General features: G+C 35.6%; 2 protein-coding genes across 3 annotated transcripts in view; both read left to right on the top strand.

Moving 5' to 3' along the window:
- Positions 1 to 22: 22 nt before the first annotated feature.
- On the top strand, positions 23 to 9,342 carry LOC593302 (putative uncharacterized protein CXorf58). Of its 2 annotated transcripts, XM_030982002.1 has the most exons (11): positions 23 to 188; positions 233 to 247; positions 748 to 891; positions 2,053 to 2,152; positions 3,051 to 3,145; positions 3,692 to 3,803; positions 4,251 to 4,382; positions 4,812 to 4,887; positions 6,066 to 6,219; positions 6,674 to 6,812; positions 7,323 to 9,342. In XM_030982002.1, exons 3-11 carry the CDS (start codon positions 749 to 751, stop codon positions 7,551 to 7,553), a joined length of 1,182 nt encoding a protein of 393 aa, XP_030837862.1. In that variant the 5' UTR covers positions 23 to 188; positions 233 to 247; position 748; the 3' UTR covers positions 7,554 to 9,342. The 2 variants fall into 2 exon arrangements, with proteins under 2 accessions (XP_030837862.1, XP_797875.3); XM_792782.5 differs by having other exon boundaries at positions 23 to 247.
- Positions 9,343 to 9,993: 651 nt separating this feature from the next.
- Positions 9,994 to 10,246, top strand: part of LOC593310 (transmembrane protein 254) — a 3,476-nt gene continuing 3,223 nt past the window's right edge. Inside the window, exon 1 of the mRNA XM_792790.4 lies at positions 9,994 to 10,246. This exon is cut by the window's right edge and continues 349 nt beyond it. The gene's annotated coding sequence lies outside the window, so the exon portion shown is untranslated.

Genomic DNA, 10,246 nt, shown 5'->3' with positions numbered 1-10,246 from the left:
TAAGAAAAGTTTGTTTAGAGCCTGACATATCAACAATTAAGATGACGACCCTACACAACAACCAGTGCTAGTGCTATGGTCCTGATCCAGCGAGAATTGCAGGTGAAGCCGCGGAGAACTCCCCCGACACAACGGTCTCAGCACACCGCTCTTCCTCAATTGGTCGTGTTTTTTCAGCGGCGAACCTGCTTTTCTCTGCATGATACTATTTCCCATGTCCGGAGTAGTGTAACTTTTGTTAATTAAGGTAACCCAGACTTTTTATGAAATCATCAGGAGTAAGAGTATAGATTTACCAGTCGTTTTGTCGAAATTACATGAATGTAAGATAGTCTAGATCTAGATTCTAGATCTAAAGAGAGTTGCGATTGAAATCAAACCAACTTTGTGTTTGGCCATATAAAGTCTATATCTATCATAAAGTTGTGCTTGATCTTGAAAGTTGCGTTTGATTTTAATTTTAGGACTTCCGTGTGACTTTTCAGAGTTTAAACGCAACTCTTTATTTTATGCAAGAGGGACAAGGGCCCAGCCAGGTTGGTTTAGATCTAGGTCCTACTCATCTAGACTCTAGGCCTAGATCTATATCCGGACAGTTAATTTCAATTCAAACACAAATTTTGTAGAAGTTACCTGCAGTATTTAATAAATTATGTAAATACCGATAACCTATTTAGCTGTAGTGTTAGAGCTAGAGTTCTATCTAAATTGAAATATAATTTTCATATTAACGGTTTCCTTCTCCAGAATGGATCCTTTGAGGAGTTCAAGCCGTTCAACAATCAACGTGACCTTACCGAGTCAACATAGCGGCAGCGCAGCAGGATCAGCTGAAAGACAACTACAGGCCAAGAAACAGGTGGTGGTTCCAGATCCAGAGCAAGATAAACAGTAAGTTTGGAGAAGATTTATGGTCACACATGCAGGGGCTAATATGGACCCTACTCTTCCTTGGACCATTTTGAACATGGGAAGGCCAGATTTGTGTGGGGGGGGGGGGGGGGGGGGGGGGGGTTACCACTTTTGCAGACAAGTTTAGCCAAAAAGAATTCCAACAAAAAATGCAAAAATGAAGGGAAATTAAATAATCCTGGTTTCTCATTTCCAAATTTACGGACAAGAGTCTTGACAGTTTCAAAACAAATTCTGTCAACAACAAAAAAGAAAAGAGGTCCCACTGACATTTTCATACTTTGGTGAATAGATTCTATTATTTGGGAGAAGATTGTCACCTGCTAATATACTGCTTATAATCACTTGCAATGTTTGTAAGTGTTCATTCCTACTTGTAGCAAGATTCATTTTATGTTTGTGATCCCCTTTAAAATTATTGATATAAACCTGCTTATTCTATTCCTTTTTAAGTTATTTCAAATGTTATCACATCTACTTATAATAAGGGGTATGAAATTTATTCATTTCTTCATTGCAACCATATACATTATAATATTTTTGATTTTGAGTGCAAATTTAAAATCATAATAAACATGACGAACAAAGAAAGCGAACAAAATATACAGTGTTTCAGGTAGACAAAGGAACATCCCTTCACTGCTATTATGTAAAAAATATGTAGAACAGGTGAATATGCATGTGACACCTGTTCTACCAGGGAATAATTTTCCTCAAATTTTTTGATTAGCAATTTCAGCCGATGGATAAATATTTCAAATGAAATTCTGTACATTTCTATGGAAGAAAACTGCTACACAAAAGATATTTTGTATAGCAGTCATGCAAAAATGCATAGCAAATTGCGATGCGATACCAGGAAAATTATTCCCTGTCTACACATTTTTACATAATAGCAGTGTAGGGATGTTCCTTTATCTACCTGAGGAACTGTATATTTTGTCCGCTTTCTTTGTCCGTAATGTTCATAGTGAATACAACAAGATACATAATGATAGTTAAAACAAAATTGCACAATAACACTTTATAAAGTCTCTGTGATAGCTATTTGGTTACTATGTTCAAACAAAAACTGTATTTGCTTTAGATAATATATAATAATTGATTTATCTTGTGTTTCTATTTTTGTGACGTTGAAAGGTTAACACAGCTACTAGCAGCAAGGTCTATAGAAAGATGCTGGTGTTCCTACAGAGATAAACAGATGTTCAAACTTCTCAAGCATGCAGTATGTGCAGCAGTGAGTATATTATATCCGCTGCTTGGAGCCAGAAGGCGTTAACTCACAGTTAATGTCTTTCTCGCTCCAAACAGATAGTATTTATTAAATAATGGTACAGTCACTGTGAATAAAGAGTTGATATTAATCACAACTTATTTATATCGCATAATAGCATATCACATATCCCACACCATACCATACCATGCCAGAGTCACTTAAGAACCACATTTGCAATGGAAAATATATCCTAAAATATCACAATTTAGTGTTAAATCACAATGCACAACATTCGGCAAACACCAAAAGGAACGGTCAACTCGGACATCTACCTTGTGTTAGTTGATTTTAAAGTTCTTTCACTTCTGTGAGAAAGTAAGTGAAAATAAACAAAGGACTAAAAAGTCGTAACAAACAAATCTGGTTTCTATGTTTGACAAGAAATTATATTTATGGTGGTGTGATCAGAGTCCGGGTGTGACCTAATTGATATCAATTTCAACTATGTACATAAGAGATAGGAGACTGCAAACTTGCGATTGATTGAAAGACCTACGATTGATTGGATCAATCAATCGCAACTCTTTATACCTTAGACGGGGCCCAGAAATAAATAATTAATACATAGAGGGTGTGTGGAAGCAGACAAACTTACCGTGTGCGGATCTAAAGGAGACTAAGAAAAAACGTGATAGAAGGAAGAATGATGAGGTGTGCAATGGAGTAAGTGAGAAGAGGACAGCAAGAAAGAAGAGAATGAGCTCATACGATGATAGTATGGAGTGCAGGACGAGGAGGAGAATGGCAGTTGGACACAACTAGACATATTTAAAAGATCATGGCAAATATAGAAAGTATATTTCCTCTCTTGTTTTTCAGAGTAAAAAAATAAATAAAGCTATATTTCTTGTTTTTAAAGGAACACTCAATGACCTATGAAATTCTCAGAAAAGTTGCTCCCAATGAAGCGCACTTGCTAAAAGATAAAAGCATGAAAGCCAGGGTTCGTTTCAGGTAAGAAACGGTATTGATTTCATCTTTCTTGTTTTGCTTGCATTCAGAGAAAGAACTTCCTCACTTGCAGTCTTTGCTTGTGTGTATTGGAGAAAAATATTCATCATTATTTAAAACATTCAATTGTTCTGTCTGGCCAACAAAATTGTCATATATCTAATATTTCATGACTAGTACACAGATCCCCTTTGCCAGAAAGGAGGTATATATTAAATACTCCTTTTCCCAAGAACTGGACGAGCATATGGAACGCCCTCGACCAGCAGTCTGCAATAGCCACATCTGTTGAGAACTTTAGAAACACACTTTAGCACGTACCACCTGCCATACAAGTTAGCGACATGCGGAATACCGCCCTGCTGACTACAAATACATAAGGTTCAGAAGGTTCAGAGTACAAATGTATACCAGTGTGTCCCACTCGCCCCCCCCCCCCTTTCCCTCTATTCCCGCTCCTCCAGCCAAAGTTGAGAATGTTATGAGACAAAATATTTTCGAAGTACTTTAAAAATCTTAACTATAAAAATTCTGATTTAATGGTTCAAGATTTGCAGGTTCAGAGTTTCCACCCGTGATTCTGTTTAAGATCTTCACACACACTGAGGGCCATGGACTCAAGTATTTCAGTGGAAAGAAGATCATCAAGCCAGCATCGGATGTAAGTTGATGACCTTTGACCTTTTCTGTGCGGACATTTCATCTGTGAGAGTTGTGGGATTTCTCTGCGTAATATTTGACATGAAAACTGAAAGTTGAAACTTTCTTGAAAATTCGTTCATATTCTTTTCATAAATCATAAGGCACCCATCACAATTTTATATAAAACTACACTTCTAAATAGCTTTGGAAGTTATCACACCGGCTTTAGCTCTGGCAATTATTATCAGTTAACAGAGCTTGTCCAGGAATAATCCTACCAGGCACCCTCTCACTACAATTAGATTGAGAGTGACAAATCAAGCTTAATGCTACGTTAAAGGATGTTGTTACATTCAGAAGGAATTGAACCCTGTACCTTGTGATGTACACTGTGTTGACTTTTCCAAGACGCCACAATACCTCTGCCACTTTAAATCTCATTTTGTTGTTGTTATTAACCATGCAGGCATCTGCTGATGCATGCAGGGAGATGGGTCATCGTAAGTTCTACGATCAGATGTTAGCGGATACTTGCCAGCATGAGAGAGATAAGATAACGGATGAGATCGATGTCACCACCGTCAAAGACTACATGCAGGTATAAATCATTTCAAATTTTTGAAAAAAAAGGCAACTCTAACTCTTTTATCATTAAGGTTTGGGGACAGTGCATTTTTAAGTGTCATGTCTAAATTCTGGAAATAAAACCTCCTTTCTCAGTATATAAACATGTAATTTAGCTCTGTACATCTCTAAAGAGCACCGTCTTGAAAACTAAACAGGAGCACTGTTTCTTTTTAAATTTGCAGTATCTTAGCAACCCTCATGAGATGTTGGCACAGTGAAAGTTACAAAATAATTAGGTTGAAAGAATCTCAATATTACAAATGAATTGAAATTATTTTGTACATTATTCTTATATTATTATTATATTATATTATTATATTTGTACACTATTCACATGAGTGTTATGATGACAGATGATAGCATCACTTATACGGACATTGTTTCTTCTGATATTATGCAGTATCTTAGCAACCTTGACGAGATGCCCGCGTATATGGGAGGAAGAGAGAATCTTTGGAGAAAGTTGGATTTAAACGGTAAGTGGTGGATTGAATCTGATAACATTAGGGACTATATATTAACAGTGGATATGTAGGTCTAAAAAAATAAGTTTCTGCAAGAGTTATGTTCTCTATAAGATTCATGCATTTTGGGCATTAGAGCAGATGGGAGACTAGCTCAATTATAACATAGTGATTTATCAAATTGCCATTTGACATTTCTGTATGTATTGTGATATTAAAGGAAACCAAAACCTTCATACTAAGTTACTTTTATTGTAAAGTTTAAGATATTTGAAAAATATCAGTGAAAATTTGAACAAAATCGGGCAAGGAATAAGGAAGTAAGAGATTTTTGAAATGACTAGTCACTAGAGGGCGGTATTCAATTTGATGACATCATCTGTGGACAACTCTCCATGCCTTTTGTACATCAAATTTCATGTTTTTCCTTCTTTCTTGTGATTGAGATAATGTACTCCCCTGAAAGCAAGATATAGAATGCAAAATGATATTCTACTTCACATGTTATGAAGTCGGATCAAGAACACAAATAAATACGAAGAAAACAAAAAAAATTGTGAAATTTTATGTACAAAAGGCATGGAGAGTTGTTCACAGATGATGTCATCAAATTGAATACCGCCCTCTAGTGACTAGTCATTTCAAAGTGCTCTAACTTTCTTATTCCTTGCCTGATTTTGTTCAAATTTTCACTGATTTGATTTAAATCTTTCAAACTTTACAATAAAAGTAACTTAGTATGAAGGTTTTGGTTTCCTTTAAACTATAGCTTTCTTCAGGCCCACTGCAATACTTAAAACTACTTACGCGCTCTATAAAGCAAACATGCCTAATGCCTAATCGGTGACCATTGGTCCCCCATAGTCCCCTTTTTTATGTTAATGAGAGCTGAATTGATAAAATAACCACCTGTCAGTGACCATGCAGGGAGGTCTAATCCCTCCTGGCCAATTAGTGCAGAGTGGCTTTTATATATGTGTGATTTCTTTGAAACTTTCACCAATCTATTCTGAGTTTTTGCTTTTGTTCAGAGCAACTTTCTAGAAAGGTTGAAATTCCCTCTGATTCGCAATCTATTTTGATATCAATTGAGACCAGACAAATAAATGTGTATTCTCTCTTTGCTCTGTTCATTTTATGATAAAAATAGTGCGGTTTTTGTCATGATATCTATTTTTTTCTGCTTGCAGTCCTTCCCAGGACCACCATTCTGTATGACATCATTGATTATCTGAACCGCGGGTCCATGTCGGATCGTTTGAGGCCCGAGATTCGGCTTCTCACATCCAGGCCTCTCACACAGGAGATGCAGCTCAAACACATCAAGCTCATCTCGAAACTCAGGTAAACATTGAAAAGCCTCTCTCACACTTGACACAGTATGGTAAAAGCTTGTTCACATTGCTGCATGGTCTCCCTCTTGGTCTAGCTCCTTCCATTCTTCCCTCCAATACATCTTTTAAGACACTTTCATTGGTGCCTTTTAACATGACCAAAGTATTTGATTTTTCGTTCCTTAACTAATCGTACTAGTGCAATTTGTTTACACCCTGCTATGTGTAATATCTCTTTGTTGGTTTTCAGGATATTTTCATTACATTTCAAAAGATGTTATTCTATTTCCAATGGCCTTGCTCATTGTCCATGTTTCTGCTCCATACAATAGGACAGACCATACATAACAGTTTACTAGTCTCAACCTAAGTTCATAGTACTGTTTCCTGTTATGAAAAATTCACAGAAGTGTTAAGAAGTTAATCCCATAATATACATTTATTGGATGTTATTTTTATTCCAGGACCCCTCTCCTGACCCCCATTCCAGCTGGCAGTCTGCCGCCCTCGCGTGGTCCGTCTCCTGGAGTGACTTCCAGACGTTCCAGACAGGCAAAACAGCGTGCTTCGAAGATGAGGAAGATGTACATGTCTCCAACAGAGGTGGGTACATCATCATCACTCAAATTGGCAACACCGATTGTTTTTTTAACATTCAGCTTCAACAATTTTTTTAATGAGAATCTAACTTACAGCCCTTTTGACTTTTGTATCAGATTGCTATGTTCTCATTGTTTAAACTAGTTGATTATAATATAATTTGTATCAGAATTCTGATTTTGAGTTACACTATATTTTATTAAGCCTCTAAACTACATTGGACTTCATCTTTACGGTAAGATATATGTTAGTGGTCAAACTGGTTAAGAAAAATAGATAGATGGAGGGATGGATAGATGGAAAGATATATATATATATAGGACACAAGGTAGATAAATAAAAAACACCGGAGAAGTGAATATTCCACTGACGTTTCGGGCATAGCCCTGGCGGACGGCGCTATAGCTGCCTATTGAAAGCAACAGAATACAGCTCTTACGCAGATGGCATGTTCCGATAACTACACTGGCGGGAATGTGCCCCTTTAATATTTTTCCAAAATGTCTCTTTCAGGATCCTGATATGGTTCCACAAAACACCGCTCGGACGGAGAGACTGCCCGGCCCTGGCAACCATCAGTCCTCCCCAACCCCTCGTTTTGATCACCATGTCAACCAAGATGCCTTCGATGATGAAGATGCAATGGATGGTGACATGGAAGGGTGGGAGGATGAAGCGGATAAACTTTATACCTGGACGCAGAATCTATCGATGGAGGACATCGGTTTCATGACGCCATCATGACCACGTTGAACTCAAGAGAAAAGCAAGAATCATGTACTACGTTTTTTTAAAGGCCAGGGCCCTGTTTCACAAAACTTGTCATCAGTGAAAAATGACAGTTTTTGTTATAAGCTACTGAAATCCTTGCTTCTGATTGGTTATCAGCAGATTTGTCACTGATTTTTGTCATTTATCATTGAAAAAAGGCTTTGTGAAACAGGTCCCTGAAGAATATGAAGTAACTGTATTTAAATTCTAACCAGATAAGGGTATGATATATATATATATATATATCTGTATTTTTGTGAATAATATATGATAAATATATGATTTTCAGACAGTTAACATGGACGTTTGACTAATTTAAAAAAGAATAAACTATACCTATGAAGAGATGGTTAGCGTGGATTTCAGTTAAATGTTTTCAATTATCATGAAGATACATTCATTGTTCATTTTACTATGTCTGTCTACATTAAGTTTTCCTCTGAACATGAATATGTAATGTTTTCTTTTGAGAGGCATGAGGGTATTACTGTTGTGTGCCTAGAGTGTTTGATTTCAAGTTAGTTTGGTATCTTCCAAATATTATATATCATTATTAATTGAATGTAACAGAAAATGACAAACTGTGTTCTACCTTTTATTGGCTGGGAGATATCAAAGTTCATTCTTTATTCGTTCTTCAGTTTAAAAAAACATGCAAAACATTAAAATATCTACAAAGCATTTTCAAGGTGAAATACAATGCACATTGAATGAATTTATATAAAATAAGAAGAATAAAAGGACCATCATTGAAAGCCTATTGAGGCTGGACAGGTTGATGGTCCAAAGAAATATCAAGTTATAAAATTAATATTTTGGCGGAGAAAAAAAAAGGTGTTGGGGGTATTTAATTATTAAAATTATTATTATTATTTATTTAAAAATTTAATTAAAAACAACTGATGAAATAATGATAACCTATCGATAGGAAGATAATCGGTATAATATCAATATTACCCATTTCTAATTTTTCATATTGATTCAGGTACTCGATATGGTGTACATGTAAGAATAAATAGAAAATGATAATAATAATAATATTCCGCTTTTATATAGCTCCCACTAACGATGTGTCTGAGTGCTTAACAGATATATTATTTCCCCGGTCATCAGATTCAGGCTTACCTGCACACATTGTATGCACATTCTCCACTCCCTTGGGAACATTATATTGAAGGTTCTCCCAACAGAGCAGTAGATAATTCAATCAAGTATTTAACCTAGTTACTACAATTGCTTTATGTATTTTCAAAACCAGTATAATAATTCTATCAATATGCTTTTTTTTTTAATGAGATTGAACAACTAACTTTGCCAACATAATGGGATCAAAGATGGAAGGACAATATTTCTTGAACAGTTTTCCAACCTCGATCAATTTAAACCAAAACAAATTACAGAATGATCAATAATATTAACAATACGGAATATGAACAATATTTAAAAAATGTTCTAAAGCAGCACAAAATGCCAATGTAGGATGATGTTGCTATGTGTGATTTTTTGTAAAGAATTTAATCAAGCTTCATTGAATTTGTATATATTTCTTCATGTAAATATTCAGAAGTTATATATTGAGTATGTATATATTATAAACATTTTTACTAATATCATATGCATATCTGAAAATTCATGTAGATATAATTGTTGTTCATTAAAGTGTATTTAAACAAAATCTGATTTCCCAGTTTCAATTCATGTAAGCTTGCAGATGAGTGGAGATGCTATTGGAGAAGAATAAAATACAGAGAAAAAAAGATAATCAGCTTAGAGTACATAATATTTCCTTTCAATAAAAAAAAAAGGCTCTGAATAGTGCAGGATATTGAGTGAACAAGTGGCATTTGTGAATAATTTAATTTAAATCAACCTCCTAGATTAATTTTTGTTGGGGGGAGGGGGTGGAGGCTTTTGGATGAAAAGAGAAGGAGGGAAACACAAAAGCCCTCACTTATTAAAGTTGTTTCTGAGAAGATTGATATTCAAGGTATGAACTCAGTCCATGTGCATTCTATCTAGAAAAAGAGAGGTAGAGGAGAAAGCGAGAGAGCTAGGGAGAGACATATATAAATATATATATATATATATATATATATATATATGTATGGAGGTAGAGACAGAGAGAGACAGAAAGAGAGATGAGGGAGAGAAAAGATAGTGACAGAGAGGGAAAATGGGAGAGAAATGGGAGAGAGAGAGAGAAAAGGAGAGACAAAAATAGAGAAATGTTCCGTCTCCGCCCTGCTGATCTCAAAGCTGTTCTCTTATTTACCATCGTTCAACAAAATTGCGAAGAAGATAAAACAGTGCTTCGGTATTAAGATTGTCATTGCAAAGTCCATATTTACTTTAACTTCTTCCCTTCCCCTCTGTCCCTGTGCTGCTGTACACATTTAAAAAAAAAAATTCTGAACGTAGAATCATACCAAAGTAGTTATGCATAAAACTGTTCATCGCAGAATTGTCAAACACAGAAATATTTTGTTAATTCTTACTGTATGTCATCACGATCCTTTCTTTGTCGAAGGATAGGCCTATATGTAACCCTAGGAATGTCTTACTCTGAGAACCTTATGCAAGGAAGCAGCTTTATAAGTTTGTACTCTATTTGGATATTCTCTTAAAAACCATGCAGTGATAATTCTGATCAGGAGTAATCTTGTGAA

The sequence above is a fragment of the Strongylocentrotus purpuratus genome, unplaced genomic scaffold (assembly GCF_000002235.5).
Source record: "Strongylocentrotus purpuratus isolate Spur 01 unplaced genomic scaffold, Spur_5.0 spur5_scaffold_12, whole genome shotgun sequence".
Lineage (NCBI taxonomy): Eukaryota > Metazoa > Echinodermata > Echinoidea > Camarodonta > Strongylocentrotidae > Strongylocentrotus > Strongylocentrotus purpuratus.
This window is presented reverse-complemented; position numbering and strand designations above follow the sequence as displayed.

Excerpts from the sequence above, each read along its gene's own strand:
- LOC593302 (XM_030982002.1), top strand. The coding sequence starts at position 749 with ATGGATCCTTTGAGGAGTTCAAGCCGTTCAACAATCAACGTGACCTTA. Across the intron at positions 892-2,052 it reads GATCCAGAGCAAGATAAACA|GTTAACACAGCTACTAGCAG; the intron begins GTAAGTTTGGAG and ends TGACGTTGAAAG. Across the intron at positions 6,220-6,673 it reads AAGCTCATCTCGAAACTCAG|GACCCCTCTCCTGACCCCCA; the intron begins GTAAACATTGAA and ends TTTTTATTCCAG.